The sequence below is a fragment of the Varanus komodoensis genome, unplaced genomic scaffold, assembly GCF_004798865.1.
Source record: "Varanus komodoensis strain SLA01 unplaced genomic scaffold, ASM479886v1 scaffold9, whole genome shotgun sequence".
In the NCBI taxonomy this organism is placed as follows: Eukaryota; Metazoa; Chordata; class Lepidosauria; order Squamata; family Varanidae; genus Varanus; species Varanus komodoensis.
The window spans coordinates 32,781,935-32,802,231 of NW_025336598.1; the positions used below are offsets into that span (position 1 = coordinate 32,781,935).

General features: G+C 40.7%; 1 protein-coding gene across 3 annotated transcripts in view; it reads left to right on the forward strand.

Moving 5' to 3' along the window:
- DPP4 (dipeptidyl peptidase 4) overlaps positions 1 to 20,297 on the forward strand; it is a 65,237-nt gene that overhangs the window by 30,470 nt on the left and 14,470 nt on the right. For all 3 annotated transcript variants that reach the window (XM_044418133.1, XM_044418135.1, XM_044418134.1), the window contains 9 exons: positions 1,097 to 1,201; positions 1,284 to 1,351; positions 2,565 to 2,618; positions 3,590 to 3,711; positions 9,168 to 9,215; positions 11,708 to 11,806; positions 16,073 to 16,142; positions 19,060 to 19,254; positions 19,812 to 19,866. In XM_044418133.1, coding sequence (XP_044274068.1) covers positions 1,097 to 1,201; positions 1,284 to 1,351; positions 2,565 to 2,618; positions 3,590 to 3,711; positions 9,168 to 9,215; positions 11,708 to 11,806; positions 16,073 to 16,142; positions 19,060 to 19,254; positions 19,812 to 19,866 — 816 coding nt within the window. The remainder of the gene's footprint in view (positions 1 to 1,096; positions 1,202 to 1,283; positions 1,352 to 2,564; positions 2,619 to 3,589; positions 3,712 to 9,167; positions 9,216 to 11,707; positions 11,807 to 16,072; positions 16,143 to 19,059; positions 19,255 to 19,811; positions 19,867 to 20,297) is intronic.

The window sequence follows — 20,297 nt, forward strand, 5'->3', positions numbered from 1 at the left end:
ACACATCCATGAATGCACAGATAACCAGTCGAAATAATTGTTGCAGAAAGCTGTCTGTGCATACATTAAACAAATATAATGTGTTTCATGCATCCTTTTTCTGCACTTAAAATTAAGCACACGGGGACAGGATCCACAGTGTGACGACAACATTAATTAGCGTTCTCAAAAACACTTCTTGACATAAATATTTTTGATCATTACCATGTTCCTGTAAAGGGCAACTTTTGAGGACACTGATGAATTAAGAGAGATCCCTGTTGGCAGTGAAGGGTGTTTAGCCACTGAAAATGCCCAGTGTTGAAATATTATTGAATACACTTCTGAATTGGTTATATGCTAAAGTTTTATTTTTTAACCGTTTGGATATCCTTTACCCTCACACAATTGTACCATTTAATTTTGTCTGTATGGGAAAAATATCAACTCTGTAAAAGACCATTTTAGAACTGATAAGCTTTCTGTCAGGTGAGAGTATGATTTAAATGTCTCGCTCCCATATCGGTGTCTTTCATGTGAGACTGATGCAGACATCTCTAGGAGACTTAAGTAAGGGTTCATCCTAAAATAATTTACACATACATCCAACTATGCTATACAATGCAATAAGCAGCAGTGACGTCTAGAGTAGTAAACAAATAGGACTTCTGCAGTCACAGGGCTGGGAACAACTGGTTCAGTGGCCTGCCATAAAGCAGTCCTATCAACTCATTATCAGTGCTATTGCAGTTCAGCCTCCTTTTGTCTGGAACACAAGGTTTTGGCAAGGGGATTGATCCATCTAGGTTAGCCTCATGACAAAGTGTCTTGAAAAAATATCTCAGAAAATTGGAGAAGAAGTCAATTTTTGTGTGCCCGTAATTAACATTTTAGTCATATTTCAGTTCTGTCTGTTCTTTAAAATATTAGCAATATGATGTCCCATGAAGAATAAAACAGGTTTTCCTCCTGCCTGAATTACAAAAGAATGGGGGTGGCTGCGTTTTTCTGAGATTCTTGTTAGAAGTGTTGTCAGGCTGTAGAGCTAAATATTTAAAAGATTATCAAAACTTATGGTGATCATTATGCTATGCACATTTTGTTCTTGTTTTTCCAGTTTCAGCCTTCAGAGCCTCACTTTGCTTCTGACAATTCTAGCTATTACAAAATAATGAGTGACAAGGATGGGTATAAGCACATCCACTACATTAATGGCACAGGAGTAAGTAAAATAGATATCAAAGTATTTTGTTCTCGTACGATGGAGCTTATAGAATTTCTGATTACTCTTGCTTTGCATTTAGGTTGTGACTCCTATTACAGTTGGAAAGTGGGAGGTAATCAGCATTGATGCTTTAACTGATGACTATCTGTGAGTATCATATTGTACTGGACTAAAGAAGGCGAACATAATCCATCTTAATTTGTTAGGCTCTGGTGCAGTGGTTCCTTCCTTTAGAAGAAGAAACACCTTGCCCCATCCTGCCAGACAACCTCTCCCAGTGGTTAGAAAAGATGGAACCCTCTACCTAAGGTAGAGCCCTTGTTTCCTCTGAGCCAGGAGCCCAATAAACTGTGTACACGCCCATGACTTCTATGCAGGTGCCAGACAGTGGGACATGTGGCACGCAGGGCAAGAAGGGTAGAGAGCAAGAACACATGTGGTTGGATGGACAAATCCAAGGGCTCCGTCCACATCATCCAGCATCAGCTGTGAAACTCGTTCCTCCAATATTTGATGGGCATTGTCTGTTGAGCAACCTTATCCTCAGAGTGCACTGCAAAGTGATCACAGCAAGCAATGGATCATTAGATCTTTCTTTGATCAGGCTGCGAAAAATGATATTTCATTTCTGCAGCTATACTGATCCGCACAATGGCTTTTGCTCTATAGTATTACACTGGAAGATATTAAATGTTACCATATTAAAGTGGTACCTATTAGCACGGGGATTCCCTGCAGAGCTACTCAGAGTGATTCCACTAAACTGAAGTGTTCCATTGGGACTGGTCTGGAACCTTGCACAGCTGCCTCGTGGCATCTGTTTTCCAGGCAGACTGAATCATTATGCCCCCTAAAGACAAAAATCCTATAGTCCTCATTGAACTAAAGCTAGTGTTGCATCCATTTTCTTTTGATGGAAGATGTGTAAAAGAAATGTGTCAAGGCAGTTGAACAAATAGCCATGACGAAGATGTATTTATTTAACATCTCATATGCTCTCAAGGCAATGTATGGTTTATTAATAAAAAATTCAAAGGTGAAATGGAGAAATCAGTCAAATATGACCAGTAATATGTACTAGGAATCATTTTTTGGTTTGCTACTTTATTTCTGTCTTTTGGTGCACATTGTTATGCTAACAATGGTAAATAATAACCTTTTGAACGGTATATGTACCAATTCTTTTAGTCACATGGTATTGTTATTGTATGTTACTTATGCTTGTTGATTTGATCACCTTCCTTTATATTTGCTTGTGGTTCTGAATTATTTTATTTTGTGTATGTTTTCTTAGTCTATGTTTTTAATCATTTCTAATTAGATTTACAAATCAATCAGTAATCTGTTTTCTTGTTCACAGATACTTCATCAGTAATGAATTTGAAAGTAAACCAGGAGGGAGAAATCTGTATAAGTAAGATATCTTTAAGCACAGCTATGTTATGCTGCATATACTGACATGACAGTGTAGGAAAAAAATAATATAGTAACATATTTTTAGAAATTGATAAAGTTATTTTTAGCTTTCCTAAATAAAAGAAAATGATTTTAAAATGCTTTGAAGTTCTTTACAGAACAAACTAAACTGCAGAGCAAGGAATGCAAAAAAATAGGCTTTTATGACTGAGGATCAGAATTACTTAGAATGGGTATTGCTTGATCTTTTGAAATGGTTAGGCTATGCGTTGAATCCAGTAGTGCCTGAGCAGAAGAAATTGTAGTTGTGCAAATCGCTGGGTGACAGTTAACAGGGGTTTTAGTATATTAATGGCCGGATGCTGTGGGGCTTGTTTTATTCTACTTATTTATTGTAAGCCATCCCGAGACATTCTGTAGGGGATTGGATAGAAAAGTTTTTAGTGAATAAATTAAAACTTCATGGGAAAAGGGTTTGGCTCACACCACTGAAAAACAGGAAAGGACTTTTTTGGAAGAAGTGTTAGCACTATAGAATATACCAAAGACAAGACAAGAATATACCAAGAGCATTCCAAAGACAATCCAAGACAATTTGGCACACTGGTTTGTGTATTGGGATAGTGATTTGAGTATTGGAGGGAAACATGGGAGATTGGGGTTCTAGTCCCCACTCAGAATACTGGGTGACTTTGACAAAGTCATAGACTCTCAGCCTAAGATAAAGTGGAGATGAGGATCATATAAGCCTGTTTGGATTCCTTGCAGGAAAAAACCAAAATATGAATAATATTTAGGAGCAAAACCTTTTAAGTCACCCTAGTTCATTGCAAGGGAAAGAAAGGTGGAATATAATGTAACATAGTAGAGGTAGTGGTAATAATTTTGTTTGGATTCTTAATAAAATTATAATTTAATGAAAGCTGTATTAAATGTTATGTTGCCTTTCTCTTTTTATCATGTATGCAGAGTGGAATTGAAACATGGCTTGAAAAAAACATGCATCAGCTGTACTCTAGAACAGGAAAGATGTATGTACTATTCAGTAGCTTTCAGCCCAGGTGCAAGATACTTTAAGCTGAATTGCTATGGTGAGTACAGCTAACACTAACTGACAAAAATGTAACTTGGTACTTAGGACTTTATATTGTTGTTGTTGTTGTTAGTTGCGAAGTCATGTCCGACCCATCGCAACCCCATGGACAACATTCCTCCAGGCCTTCCTGTCCTCCACCATCTCCCAGAGTCCACCCAAGCTCACACCAACTGCTTCAGTGACTCTATCCAGCCACCTCATCCTCTGCTGTCCCCTTCTTCTTTTGCCATCTATTGTTCCCAGCATTAGGCTCTTCTCCAGGGAGTCCTTCCTTCTCATTAGGTGGCCAAAGTATTTGAGTTTCATCTTCAGGTTCTGGCCTTCTAAAGAGCAGTCAGGGTTGATCTCCTCTAGGACTGACCGGTTTGATCTCCTCCAGCACCACAATTCAAAGGCCTCAATTATTTGGCGCTCAGCCTTCCTTATGGTCCAGCTTTCACAGCCATACATTGCAACTGGGAAAACCATGGCCTTGACTATACACACTTTTGTTGGCAGGGTGATGTCTCTGCTTTTTAGTATGCTGTCTAGATTTGCCAAAGCTTTCCTCCCCAGGAGCAAGCGTATTTTAATTTCTTGGCTGCAGTCCCCATCTGCAGTGAACTTGGAGCCCAGGAAAATAAAATCTGTCACTACCTCCATTTCTTCCCTATCTACTTGCCAGGAAGTGAGAGGACAGGATGCCATGATCTTAGTTTTCTTAATGCTGAGTTTCAAGCCAACTTTTGCACTCTCCTCCTTCACCCTCATCAAGAGGCTCTTTAGTTCCTCTTCACTTTCTGCCATGAGAGTGGTATCATCTGCATATCTGAGGTTGTTGATATTTCTCCAGCAATCTTAATTTCAACTGGTGATTCATCTAGCCCCGCCTTTCTCATGATGTGCTCTGCATATAAGTTAAATAGGCAGGGCGACAGTATACAGCCTTGCCGAACTCCTTTCTCAATTTTGAACCAATCAGTAGTTCCGTGTCCAGTTCTCACTGTTGCTTCTTGACCCACATATAGGTTTCTCAAGAGACAAATAAGATGGTCTGGTACTCCCATCTCTTTAAGAACTTGCCACAATTGGTTGTGATCCACACAAAGGCTTTAGCATAGTCAATGAAGCAGTAGTAGATGTTTTTCTGGAACTCCCTAGCTTTCTCCATGATCCAGCATATGTTGGCAATTTAATCTCTAGTTCCTCTCCCTCTTTGAAATCCTGCCTGTACTTCTGGTAGTTCTCGGTCCACATACTGCTGGAGCCTAGCTTGTAGGATTTTGAGCATAACTTTGCTAGCATGTGAAATGAGTGCAATGGTGTGGTAGTTTGAACATTCTTTGGCATTGCCCTTCTTTGGGATCGGAATGTAATAACTGACCTTTTCCAATCCCGTGGCCACTGCTGAGTTTTCCAAATTTGCTGGCATATTGAGTGTAGCACTTTTACTGCATCGTCTTTTAGGATTTTGAATAGCTCAACTGGAATACTGTCGCCTCCACTAGCTTTGTTGTTGCTCAGACTTCCTAAGACCCATTTGACTTCACATTCCAGGATGTCTGGCTCGAGGTCAGTGACCACCCCATCGTGGTTATCAGGGATGTTAAGCTCTTTCTTGTATAGTTCTTCTGTGTAATCTTGCCACCTCTTCTTAATCTCTTCTGCCTCTGTTAGGTCCCTGCCATTTTGGTCTTTTATCATGCCCATCTTTGCATGAAATGTTCCCTTCATATCTCCAATTTTCTTGAAGAGATCTCTGGTCCTCCCTATTCTATTGTTTTCTTCTATTTCTTTGCACTGTTCATTTAAGAAGGCATTCTTATCTCTTCTAGCTGTTCTCTGGAATTCTGCATTCAATTGTTTGTTTCTTTCTCTTTCTCCCTTGCCTTTCACTTCCCTTCTTTCCTCAGCTATTTGTAAAGCTTCTGCAGACAGCCATTTTGCTTTCTTGCATTTTTTTTTCTTTGGAATGGTTTTAGTTGCTGCCTCTTACACAATGTTGCGAACCTCCGTCCATAGTTCTTCAGGCACTCTGTCTATGAGATCTAATTCCTTAAATCTATTTGTCACCTCTACTGTATATTCATCAGGGATATGATTTAGGTCATACCTGAGTGGTGTAAGTGCTTTTCCCTACTTTCTTCAACTTAAGCCTAAATTTTGCAACCAGAAGCTCATGATCTGAGCCACAGTCAGCTCCTGGTCTAGTTTTTACTGACTGTATAGAGCTTCTCCATCTTTGGCTGCAGAGCACATAGTCAATCTGATTTCTGTGTTGACCGTCTGGTGATGTCCATGTGTAGCGTCGTCTCTTGGGTTGTTGGAAAAGAGTGTTTGCTCTTACCATCGTATTCTCTTGACAAAATTCTACCAGCCTGTGCCCTGCTTCATTTTGTACTCCAAGGCCAAACTTGCCTGTTATTCCGGTTATCTTTTGGCTTCCTACTTTAGCATTCCAATCCCCCATGATGATAAGGGCATCATTTTTTGGAGTTAATTCTAGAAGGTGCTGTAGGCCTTCATAGAACTGGTCAACTTCAGCCTCTTCAGCACCAGTGGTTGGGGCATAGACTTGGACTATTGTGATGTTGAATGGTTTGCCTTGCATTCGAACTGAGATCATTCTGTCATTTTGGAGATTGTATCCCAGTACTGCTTTTCCTACTCTTTTATTAACTATGAAGGCTATTCCATTTCTTCTGAGGGATGCTTGCCCGCAGTAGCATACCTGATGGTCATCTGAATTAAATCCACCCATTCCTGTCCATTTTAGTTCACTGATTCCTAAGATGTCGATGTTCAGTCTTGTCATCTCTTGCTTGACTATATCCAGCTTGCCTTGATTCATGGATCTTACATTCCAGGTTCCTATGGAGTATAGATCTTTGCAGCATCAGACTCTCCTTTCACCACCAGATACATCAGCAACTGAGTGTCCTTTCGGCTTTGACCCAGTCGCTTCATTCTTTCTGGCACTACTAGTACTAGCCCTCTGCTCTTCCCCAGTAGCATATTGGCACCTTCCGACCTGAGGGGCTCATCTTCTGGCGTCATATCTTTTTGCCTTTTGGTACTTTCCATGGGGTTTTCATGGCAAAGATACTGGAGTGGGTTGCCATTTCCTTCTCCAGTGGATCACGTTTTGTCACTTGGCCAGTCCAGGGACTTCGTACTAGTGCTGTGCAACACTGGGGAATCTGTTCCACTTAAACCCGATGAGATTCTACAGTATTTCCATTCAGGTCAGCAGTGATAAAATGTGGTGGCTTTTTTCTGATTATTTTGCTTCATTTTTCTTGTTCACTATTTGTACAAACCATAATTGCAAACATTACAAAAGGTTCCTGGAATTTGTGTACTGGCTTGACTTACTGCATACTCCATTGATACCAACAGGGTGAAAGCAGAATAAAACTTGCATAGAGCTTCAGCTCTTGGGAGGCCAGTAACCATCCAGAGAACTTCAGTTATTGAGTGATATGGGAGAAATAAATCCACAGGGCGAGCTGGAAAATATATCAAGTATTCACTCCCCAAATGGAATTATCATAAATCCTTATTGCATGTCAATTGCACAGTTTTCTGGTGCATTTTCCTATTATTATTATTATTATTATTATTATTATTATTATTATTATTATTATTTACCACCACCACCACCACCTCTGAAGAGGGCTCTGCAGCCTACAGATCATAAATGGCTCATGAAGTCCCTGGCTCAATCCATAGATAGCCTGATGCAGGCAACAGTAGAGCAAGAGAAGCTGCTGCTTCAAGGATGGAGCCTTGTGCGTGCAGTGGGACCTTTCCAGGTGCTTCAGGGGGCTGTCTGGATCATGTCCACAACTGACAACAACTTAATGAGTGTTTACCTAATCTGACATTTGGGTGTATGTCTAAATGTTATTGAAATAAATGATGGCCTACTTTGCATGATCAGTGTGGTGTGTGCCATTGCATGCTGGATGCTATTTGCCTAAAGAGCCAACTGGCTGCAACTTGTTGTGTTGTCTGAACCCCAGCAGTCTGGCTTGTTCAGGGGGGAAACAACCTTCCAATAACCCAACAAATCATGCCTGCCAGGTTTGGATGACACAGCATGCTGTGTACCAGTGAGTCATTAGCCAAATGGGGATCAGTGGGTGCCAGCATGTGACATGGCTTAAGCTAGCCAGTCTAGCTTGAGCTGTGGCTATTCTGTAGAATGGGATACTGTATTATAAGAGGGTTTGTTGGATGGAGGGCTGTTGTGTTTTGAATTGTGTTTTTCATGTATTTGTTTCCTTACTGTTTAAGAAAGTTCTTTTTTATTTATTATAAGTATTTACTATAAGCCATTGTGAATGCTGGTTTCTCGAGAGAAAGGCAGACTACAACTCAAATAAATATGTATAGGCAATATTCCTAGTATATATATTCCTAACACCCCTACAACAAATTAGAGGAAAAAGCTAATGAATAACCACAATCAGCAGAATTAGTCTGTTCATTACAGTAGTTTGTTCTGGACTTTTTCACAAGATAATAAAAATTGCACAATGAATGTAGAGCTTTTCTCCTTGGAGACTCAACCCACAACTTATTTTCCTGGCTTTATCAGTAGTATTACAGTTGTTGGATTAAATGTAATAATGTGTGCAGCATGGGCAGCTTTTAAACTTTTGGTATGTGGTGTGTATAGTGGCGAACTGTTCATGGAAATATCGCTTTTATTTCTGCTCCCTGGGATGACAGAAGGTCAGACATTGCGGCGTCCATGTAGGTATTTGGGGAAATAGGAGAAAGATGGAGGTAAACAGTAGTCCTACATAGATGAGACCCATTGAAATGAATGGGTCTAATCCCAACTAACTTGAGTCCTGTTCATTTCAATAGTCAGTGTGGAGCTAGGGATATCTAAGGAATCCACAATGAATTTGCCGGACACAGATTTCTGTGCAGCTAAGCTGCCGATTTCATAGCAGACTGGCTTTTCCTGAGTTGCGTGGATTCTGTGCTCTTGCAGATTGCTTGCTTGCTTGCTTGCTTTTCACTTTTGCAGGGGTGGGATTTGTGCACACTTGCATGAGCACTAGTGTGCACTTGAGCACACTATAAATCCCTTCAAACCTGATTCTGTCAATGAATGGACAATGAAGCAAAAGATGCTTGACAATTTGTGAAACATAGATGGAAGAGATTTAATGACCCTTCAGTTAAAGCTATAGGGAAACCACCCAAAGATTCCCTTCAGCCCATGTCTTATTCTTCAAACTGGCCTCTGCCTGAGCTCCAATGGGTAATGGGTTTGACTAAAGTTAGGTCAAACAGGTAAGGGAATTTTCTGCATGTCTTAAAGCCCTGAGGCTTCGGCAAGGGGCAGCATAGAAATGTAATAATAATAATAATAATAATAATAATAATAATAATAATAATAATAAAGCAAAATAAAGAGAATAACTTGCATTTTTTACACTCTGTTAATAACAGGTCCTGGTCTTCCGTATTTTACCTTACACAACAGCAGTACAGCTAAAGGTACTTTTAATTTTGTTTTGTTTTGTTTTTAAAAATCTGAAAATACATAGCAATTCTTGGTTGTTTACCATTTTCTGAATTCTCTGCTTTTAGAATGAGTTTATCCATAATCCTATGCATAAGTTCTTACTTGAAAAAGCATGCATAAGATTGCACCCCAGCAGTCTAACTCTATGCATGATTACTTGCAAATAAATCCCATGGCACTGAATGGGATTTATTTCCAAGTAACTGCAACGTTGAGGGTATGAATCTAACCTATCGCTATCATTTGGAAAAGCAGTAAATTTTGTCTTGAATCGCATGTACAGAGAGCAACTTAAGTGAAATGGGTGGGCTCTGTAATGATCCTGGGTGAGGAAACAGGAAAACGTCCTCTTTAGTGTAGTGCATGTGAGGAACTCTTCTATGTAAGGATGCCAAAAGGTATTTTCTTTCATCTCAGATCTAGTCATCCTTTGTCAGTTGTTGTCAAGGACTTGGTCTCTCTACAAGTACATGATATATATTATTTTGTAGTGTATTGTAGTGTCCTGCAATACCAGGGACCTTCTGGCCCCTTCTAACTCTACTGTTCTATTATTCTATTTACTCTGCCCTTACATGTGAAGCAAATCTGGCAAGCAGGGATATTGCCAAATTGGGGCTCATGTTTGTGAGTTGCAACTTAGATTTTGAATGCTCTAGTCTTATTCAAAACATTTCTGTCAGTAAAAGAGAAGTATTTACAGAAAAGTGTTCAGATTACTTTTTCTGCCACTGTTTGTTCTTGTCCATTGCACCTTCTGTTTGCTTGTAACCAGCACTGGTTTTTATTGTCTTTTTCCTTTCCCCAGCTGTATACTTGTACTATATGCTGTTTCCTTCTTCTCATAATCCCTAATGGTCTTGCAGAGTAATCCCATGCATATTTATTCAGAAATAGGTCCCACAGAGGTCCCACAGAGAATAGGTCCTTCCAAGTAAGTGTCCATATGGTGCTGCACTAAAAAAAGATCACTCCAGTTGCCTGCCATTCCTTTCCTTGAGAGCTCAGCACTGAGAGTTGTTACAGGTGTCCTTCAGAAATCATATGGCTATTTGGACAAAGCGCATTATAAATAATAGTATTGTTACTAGCAACGGCATGACTGCAGGGCATGAGTAAGCTATGTTGGCCAGGTGACTTGTCCATTACTCCCAACCCATGATTGCCCACTTGGCATTTCTTTCTTTCTCCCTTGGTCCCTCTTAGTCCTCCAGGCAATTGCTGGCATCTACCCCAGGGGCCTTTGCGGTAGAAGTCTTTGTTTCTCCATTCTCTACATCAGCACTCTTTGTGCAGTTGAGTGGGTTTGCTGGCTCTTGAAGGAAACCTCCCCTCACCTCAGCTCTAGTAGACTGTCAACGAGATTGACGTTTCTGAGCCCTTATGAACACAGGACTCGTAACCTCATATGTATTTTTCCACCTGATGGTTGTCCTCTTCCTGTCTCAGGTGGATGAAAATTGAACAGGAAAGATGCTTATAATTAGACAGCCATTTCCATACCTCTATGACCGCCTGTGAATGAGATCCATTAATATATTTCATTTGCCTTCCTCTTTTTATTGCTTTATTTCACAGTCAGGACAGCAGACCATAAGTCACAGAACCATAGACTAGGAGAGTTGAAAGGGAACCAGAAGGCCATCAGGTCCACCCTCCTACTAAGTGCAGGGCTCCCAGTTAAAGCATCCCTCTCTGATGGCTGTCCAGTTGCATCTTGAATGCCCCCAGCATGGGAAAGCCCACAGTTTCCCTAGGTAATTGGTTCCAATTGGTACTCCTTTAAGTCAGGAAATTTTTCAAGACATAATCTGTCTTCTTATAACTTAGAGCTTTTATTCCATGTTCTGCACTCTGGAGTGATCAAGAGGAGATCCTGGCCCTCCTCTGAGTGACAGCCTTTCAAGTATTTGATGCAATTAATGCAAGCATCATTGGATTGAATTAATAAAAGCTGTTAGTATGTCTGGTCTAAATGAGTTGGCATTTTAATACTCTCATACTATTGTATTAGTAGTACAACAAGCCTGATTCACACATCATAGCAAGAGTTCTCCCTTTCTGCATTATGGGTTATATATGGTTAATTATATGATTGTTTCTTTATTTTGTAAGCCACCCCGAGGCTTTTTGCAAATGGGGCGGCATAGAAATGTTCTAAATAAATAAATATGGGTTGAATATAGGCTGAGCGTGAGTTGCTGGAGGACCATGGGTTGTCATTACATGCAGACATTGCAGTATTGTTTAGCTGTGGATTTTTAATCATGAACAACCTAGGAAGGGAAGATATAGCATGTTATTGGGTTGTGAACTCTGGCTCATCTGCAAACTCTGCCATACCATGGGTTGTCATTGTATGTGAAACAGGTTTTTGTGTTTTTATCTGCACTTTAGAGATCTTTTAACTATAAGTAACCTCAACTGCTGTATGTATTTGTTTCATTTTTGTTTTGTTTTGTAGTCATTAAGATTCTGCAAAACAATACAGTACTTAGTAATGTGCTGAAGGATATCCAGATGCCCTCCAAAATACTAGAAAGCATTTCCCTGCACGGAGAAAGTAAGTTTACAAGCTGGTTGTATATTTTGAACAAAATGGAACAAACTTTTAACTCTTAAACACAATAAGGGAGCAGATGTGCATCCAGAATACCCTGGATGATTCCTAATTTTTGAATGTATTCAATCCTTCACCGTGACTGGGAACTACTCTCTCATTTAATTCTCAACATGAATGGACATTTCCTTATGTGGCCTGCAGCCAGTCGCGTGCTGTGATCCCTGGCAACTGAAGGCAGCCATTGCGTGCTCTGTGGTAATGGAGGGATGTCCAAGCAAGTCACCATGCATGGAGAGGTGAAAGTAACTGTACATATTTTTGTAGTCAGGGGGCCCTATAGGGCACTTCTGGTTGGAATCTGTGGATAGCAGGTGTGCTGATTCAGCATCTCACTCTTGCAACAAGTCACCTTGCTGGTGATTCCTGCTAGATCCCAGCCTGCTGTTTGGACTAGCAAGACCAGAGCAGCTGATGTAGTGCAAAGGAATGACCGCTAGACTAAAATTTCTGCCTCGAGTGGATATTTATTTTCTCTGTTACATCACCACACAAACCAGGTGCAGGTTTCTGGCTTACACTGGTATATGCCATCAGCTGTTGGAAAACCTAGATTTTTATGAAACTACACTATTCTTGAAAGGTTAAATTGTTTGGGGAGAATGTACAGTCTTCTTGTTGCAGAGATGCAACTTATCATGGGTTCAGTTAAAAGGATTGCTAGACCAGTAGTATTGACACTGACTGGCAGAGGTTGTCCATGGTTTCAGGCACTAGTTTTTCTAGCCCTACCTGCAGATGCTGGGGACTGAATCTGGGACCTTCTGCATGCGGCACTGGCGCTTGACTATTGAGCTGCATCCCCTGCCATGGTGTGCAGATAGGTTGCTCGGACTATATTCACTAGCATCAAATTCTCAAGTTCTGACCTATGAATATAGATAAGCTTGTGAAAAATGTTGTGCAAATGAGCATCCTCCTGTGGCGATGCTTGTCTCTTTTTGGAAGATACCTAAGTGACCCCTCCAATTTTAATGCTAACATAGTGGATAAACTAGGCATGAAGGTTAATGAAAGAAGATGAATGCAAGTAACTAGCAGCTGCTGTACTTGTTCATGTCCTCCCTTTTCTTTATTCAGCTGCTACACTACTTTGCAGTTGTTTCTGAACCTGGAAGCTCCAGCCAGTTCCCTCAGACTGTTCCTGTGTTTCTGTGATGAGTCTGAAATGCTGTATATGCTTATTATCTGGGTGTATCCCACTGAATTCAGAGGGACTCTTTTCCAAGGAAACATGTATAGAATCTAGCAGTCACACTCCTTGCCCAGCAAAATTCTCGTTTTATATATACTGATACTTGGCTTTTCTGCATTCCATGTTTCTATTCTATTCGTTGCCCTTCCTTGCACATACAGCCTTCTGTATATCCCTCCCTTTTTTGTTTTCATTTTTTTGCTTCTTTCTAAAGTAATTTTTACTGGATCAAAAGATATAATATCTGAACTGTAGATATTGCATCCTTCTTGTCACTTGTATGTTCATCTTTATCTAATCCTTCTTTCTCTCACTGCTTAGCTTCTCCAGGGTAGGAGCTAATGGGTAAGACAAATTCCTTTGTTTCACTAGACGGGGCTGTACATTGAAGTATCATATATTTTCTCAATACAACACCCTCCCAATACTAACACTGCAGTTACCAGCAAAGCAGGTTTCCTATTCATAGAGAGGACGCTGCTTTCCCCCCTATCTTGGACTGCATTTCACTAATTCTCACAAGCACCCATATTTCTGTTCTGCATTCCGAATGGCTATTTTTGTTTCGCTTGCTTTACAAGAAGAAAGTTGTTTTTCTTGCGTTGATTATAAGTCTATAAATATTGCAAGCTATATAAAAAGTAACCACCCTGCATTCTCTTAAAATGTAGGATTTTTCCATTTCATGCACCTTGCTGAGAGTAGTCCCACAACCCCTGCTGAAATCGGAATGACCTCCCCAAATGACTTTTTTTAACTAAGCATGTCCTGGGCTTATTCCCATATTGCATGTCCTGTCATGGTTTTCCTTGTTGCTTCTGACCCTGATGCCATAGCCCGATTCTGCTAGTCTGCACATGGCATCTTTCTGCAGCACCCACTCATGCCTTGCCTTTTAATTCCTTTTATTCGCCTTCTGCCATTTCCCTCCACCAAGTGTTAAAGTCTTGAATAAATGCAGTAATCAGTAGTGTGGCTACACTTGATGGCAAGCAAATAGAATTTAAGATTGCTTAGGCTGCTCGCGTTTCAGCTGAATGCCAAAACTCTTTCGGAGGGAGCGCACATGTATCTTGCTGAGTATTTCGGGGCTGGGATAAATCGAATGTCAGCCAGTGCTTCACTGGCCTTGTTGAGGGTGCAGATCGTACCCAGCAGTTGGTGAGACCTTTGTCAACAATGCTAGCTCCACAGCACAGTCCTATGCATGTTTACTCAGAAGTAAGTCCCACTGTGTTCAATGGGGAATGCTCCCAGGTAAGACTGCAAAGGATTGCTATGTGAGTGGGTGGGATGCTTCTGGGATGTTCAGGCCGCTGGAAGGATGAAGAAGACTGCACCAGTTGGGCTGAATGGGGCAAAACCAAGTGGGGCATCTGTATGGGGGGATCAGAGGAGGAGCACTGGAACCTGCTTTATTTATTTATTTGGAGCTTTTATATGCCGACCCAACTCTTAACACCTCAGGACAGCTTACACAAATAAACATAAATAGACAACATAGTGCCCAGTACAAATACAAAAAATATAAATTACACAAATTAAAACCCCCGATTCATTCTGGTTGGAATCAAAATCTATTTTATTTATTTATTTATTTATTTATTAAAACATTTTTATGCCGCCCCATTCGCCGAAGCCTCATGGCGGCTCACAACAATATAGATAATATTAAACATTGTCAAAATATTGTTTAAATAAAAAGGATCGGCATGACCTTTCCACTGAGTCAGGTCATGGATCTGTCTAGCCCAGTGTTGTTGGCACTGACTGGCAGCTCTTCCCTACAGACCCAGGCAGGGTTCTTTCCTAGTCCTACCTGGAGACGCCAGGCTTTGCCGCCCACACCTCAGATCCAGCAAGGCCTTTCTTGTGTTCTTAAGCAAGAATATGTGGCCAGGATCTCTTGGTACAATTTAATAATGCCATATCCATTTTTAAAAAATTGTCTTGTCTTGTCAATATAAATCTCACCGGGAGGCTCCACAAAAGAATCTAGTTTTTGTAAAAAAGTAAAAAGAAAGAAAGAAAAGAAAGGAAAAAAGGGGGTTGCTTAAAACTAAATTCAAACCAGCTCTATTTTTAGTTTGTTCATTGCAATGGATGTTGTAAATCCTGTGTAAACTGGGGCCTAGATGCAGACCATTCACTGTGGAAAGGATGGTTGGGACATTCATAAGCTCACAGTTACATCAGCATTGACGTGAAATTGTACTTTGACCAATGTGAATATTACAAGAGCTTTTGGAGGCATGAAAGCATAAGGCTGGGCATTTTCTGATATTTTGTGAGGATCTTGATGGCTGTATCAGTTCCTGACTGAGAAAAAATGTCCTGTCAACTCGCCCCCTGCCCTTTGAAGGGGAGCTAGAGCTATCCCTAGGGGGAAAAATTGGTAGGATGCACCTTTGCATTTCCCGGGGCAGCTAGAAACTTGAGGGGAGGGGGAGTGCACCACCCTGAGGTCTATCGGAGGGCAAAAAGTGAACATTTTGCTTCAAAGGGGCATGATGACCAGCCAAGGCATGAGAGATCCCTGTGTCCTGCTTGTGAACCATCTCCCCTTGCCTGAAATAAGAGGGAAAAGTTACCAAACTGTTCTGCAGATTAAACCATTCCAGCCAATACCAGTCAGAATATAATGTGGTTTGTTTCCACACCAAATTCCTAGTGCACTGTGGTGCCCAAAAAGATCATCATAAAATGGCCCTGTAAAAAATTGGAACCTAGAGCCAGGAAAGATGCTTGTGGGACGTGCCAGTGAGGCAGACATTGCAGCCACGGGGAGAAATCCTTGCACAGGTTGGTTCCCAGATTCATGCTCTGTTAGATCTGAGGGTTTTTACCATAGACAAGCGCTGTTCCCGTGAGCCTTGCACTCTTATTTGTATGCACATAATAGGGGTTTTGCTTCAAGCTGAAATGGTGGCTCCCCCCAGATGAGGCTCGCTGCTCAAAGGCACACATCTGTCGCTTGCTTGCATCAGTGATGTATTTTCATTTTTTGTTTTCAGGATTGTGGTATCAAATGATCTTGCCTCCTCACTTCGATAAATCGAAGAAGTACCCTCTGCTCATTGATGTGTAAGTCAGCGTCCTTGGTCATGTTATCCAAGATGTCAAGAACGAGGCTTGTGGCACCTCAACAACTACAAACGTTTTTGAGCAACCACAACCACAATAAGCGCATTATTGCAACCACAGTAAGCACATTAAAGTGTGCTACCTTTTCAAGAGCCACAAAACATTTTTTTGCTGCCACACACTAGCATGGCTGCCCTTTTGCAAATGGTTACAATTCAAGATTGTTTCTTTGAAAACTCCATGGGATACAGCAAAACTTATTTCTACTAAACAACATCAAACTCAGCAACAGAAACTGGAAAAAAATGCCAATAATGCCTTTCAATGCTCCCTTGCTGTTGAACCCAAAATAACAGATGAAACAATCAAGAAAATTTTCCTAATTGACTTAGGAGATTGCAGTGTGACAATTAAGAAAACCATTTGGTCTTTTTAGGTCTTTGGACATGTACAGTTCCAAGGTTTTCCCATCCCTAAACCAACTGGACATTTAGCTGCATCCCAAATGTGCAAGTATTATCTCTATACACAGACAAAACAACTTGAGCAAAAGCAGAGTGCAGAAGGTTCTTGCTGGCCCCTCACTTGGTTTGCCCAGCTGAAGCTATTCTCATGCCCTTGGACATGCCTGGGGACCCAGGTTTTCCTAATAATGGGCCTAAACTATAGTGATGAAGACTGAAGTGGGAAACCATTTCTATAGGCAAAGACATGAATCTAGAAAAATGCCCAGATAGACATAGGTAAGTGTTGTTCAGACAGACTAGGAAAGAGGATATGGTACATCCAAACATGAGATACATAATTTCTGTTACATATGTTCTGTATAGACACACTGATACACAAAAAGCTGCGTTCTAACTTATTCAGAACAGAAAGGCATAGTTCAAAGCAGCTGTTTCCCAACTCATGATCTCAGCTTTGTTATCTCAGCATACCCTGCTCCTTATTTGGTTACCACAGCCTTTTGGATCCTTCCGATTTGTAACTTATCCATTCTCAAGCAGTGGAAGTTTCTTGCTTCATTATTTGCTCGCTTTGAAGGTATCCGCTTCTGCAATCTCTTATCTATCTTGATCACCATCCTATCTTTGATTTCTTTCTTTCTGTCACAGTCTGTTTCTGATTCTTTCGAAACCATCTGTTTCATCAAGTGGCTGAGATTGTCTGTTCCTGTTTTAAAGACTGCTGCAAGCAAACATTAATATAACAGTCCAGCAGTTGAAACAATACACTAAAATAATCAGTCTTCCAGTCAAGATTTTAAGCAGTTTTTTAACCTAGCCGGTGACATCTACAAACTCACTGCTAGGGCAGATAATGGTTCTTCCCAGATCTTGCTGAAATTTCATCCCCAGTTTGCAGCCATGGAATCATCTCAGGTTGGTCATTTATTGCTAAAAGAAGCACTGTCTCATCCTGCAAGGACACGTTACATTAGGGAGAGGATAAATTTGAGTGGAAACCCTCTCTATTAAATCAGCTTTGATTTTTTTGACTAGTGGCTTTTCTCCAGGGGACATCATTTGTCTGTGCTCTGTTTGGAAGGTTGAAACGTAATAGTTCCTGGCACGGAGATTTGGGAAAGGTGCCTAGCTCCTGGTTTCCTACAGTGGCATTGGCATAGCTTGGGAACCTGACCTTACAGTGGACCACTGCATTATGATCTCAGCCTGCCACTGGAAATTCACTCTACTCGTCTTAATCTTGGAGGCTGGGATTTGATTTTGTGGTCATAGATGGCATAACAATAGCACGTATGTGGCTTGCTCTGGAATCCTGGACCCACTGGAACCACATGCTGGCTAAGGAGGGGTTGGTGCCCCAGATGTAGGTGCTGACAGATCCAGCAGTCAAAGAGATTCGGGCTGCTGGCTATGATCTGACGGATAATAAGGACGGGCTGATGAAACCTTTTATTTAACTTCTATACCGCCCGACAGCAGAAGCTCACAGGGTGGTTTACAACATTTAGGAGCGATATAACACTTGCAAAACGGGGACAGGGAGATATACTCATCTTGTCTAATTAAGGTGCACAGACCAAAGGAGCATAGGGAAAAGCACATGGCTTGCAAAAGATTGAAAAAGTTGCAGGTGCTGAACAAAGGGTCCAGGGGTCAGTTCTTCTAAACCGAATAGTCTGTGAGGCCAATCAGAAGGCTCTTTTAATTTTTAAAAAATGTTTGTGCAAGGAAGAATGATTACTTTTTAAATAATAAGTAAACACAATTTTGTTGTATGTGCTCAGCATCTTGTAAAACAAACATTATTTTTAAATGCAGTGATTTAATAGGGAGAGATGAATGCCAACTGTGCTAGAATTCTGAGCCATAGAGTATATAAATAAATAATAGCACAGAAATGTTGCACTATTCTGTCTCTACATAATTTCATGATTGATTTTTCACATGGTCCTAATTTTCTTTTGAATCAATGTTGAGAAATTTTGGGTAATATATTCCATCAGCCAGAGGCAAGGGATTATGGGAGTCACAACATCTTGAGGATGATTAATACCTCACCCCTGCTGTAAATGTTACTTAACCTTGGAATCTTCTGTGTAAATCTCTCCTCTCCTCTCCTCTCCTCTCCTCTCCTCTCCTCTCGTTACTATTTCTGTATTGTTGCCATTGGATCTCTAATCTGATCCATCTGCAATGAAATAAACACCCAATAACACCCCCCATAAATTCTTACTAAAGCTACAAGAATAATTAGAAAACTAAAATGTCTTTCAGATCAGAATAATTGCAACTGTTGAAAGTGAGTGCAAATAAGAATTGCAACACTCAGATGAGCAGTGAATATTTCTTGCACTCTTCAGCACCAGTTGTATTTGCCTGTTCGGAAATATAGTAATTGTGAAAGAAGTGGAAAATAGCAGGCACAAAATCAGCTTGGTTTCATCCCACAGGTACGCAGGGCCCTGCAGTCAGAAAGCAGATGCTGCTTTTCGGATCAATTGGGCCACGTATCTTGCAAGCACGGAGCAGATTATTGTGGCTAGCTTTGATGGCCGTGGAAGTGGCTATCAAGGAGACAAAATTTTACATGCAATATACCGAAGACTAGGAACCTACGAGGTTGAAGATCAGATCTTGGCAGCTAAGTAAGCACCTTTTTAAATATCTTCACATCCTTCATCCTTCCTAGATGCTAGTGTTTTAATGAGACAGATGAAAATATTTCCTTCCTTTGTAGCAAATGAGGTGTGATTTTTTTAAAATAACATTTTTGTGTGAATTTCAAGAAAACAAAAGAAAAAGGGAAAGGAAAAGGAAAAAGAAAAGAGAATGAATGAATGAGTTTTCTAACATGAAATTGAAATAGATACTACATAAATTACAAATAGATGGATATGAAATATATGCATCTCAATATTTATAAATATTAGGAAATAGATTAGAATTGATTAAAAAGTTATGCATTGCTTCCACAGAGGCAGACCAAGTGTACGAGTTATAAAAAAATAAATATGGGTAGAGAAGGACATGTTCTGTAGGGTTATGTGCCAAAGATTAAACTTTATTATACTTCTATCTTGTCTGCATTCCAAGAACATGGCTAGGAGGGGGTATTAAAAATGCTTGGAGGCCCTTGAAGGGCAGCATAAGCTATGCTTTCTCTTGAGTGTATGCAGTTTGTGTATTTTCTGTTTTTCCTCAGACAGTTTGCTGAAATGAGCTTTGTTGATAAGAACAGAATAGCTATTTGGGGTTGGGTAAGTATAAAAATTACATGTTTGAAGAGATCTTGCTGTCCTTAAGAAGAATATTGCATGCACCACCACCACCACATCTATCGGTGGTTTCTCGCCAGTGTGTCCATTTAGCAGCTGCTGTCACTTCTTCCCCCGCCTGCACTGGATTCCTACCTTCCCAACAACTCCCCTGACCTTTCCTTCCCAACCCTTCACCCAGCTCTGCTACAGTTGCTCTGGGAAGATGCTCTTGCCACCCTCTCAGAGACGCTTCATTCCCAGCCTTCTGAGTGTAGAAGCTAGAGCTGGTTCATGTTACAAATAGCAAAGACAACAAGAGTAACAATAGTACATTTCCTTTGCCTGGTGGTGTTGAGCAGCTCCTGACCCAAAAGGGGTTCTGCATCTTTAAAGCTTAAAGGTATAGGTGGCATTTCCTATCCTCTGCAGTT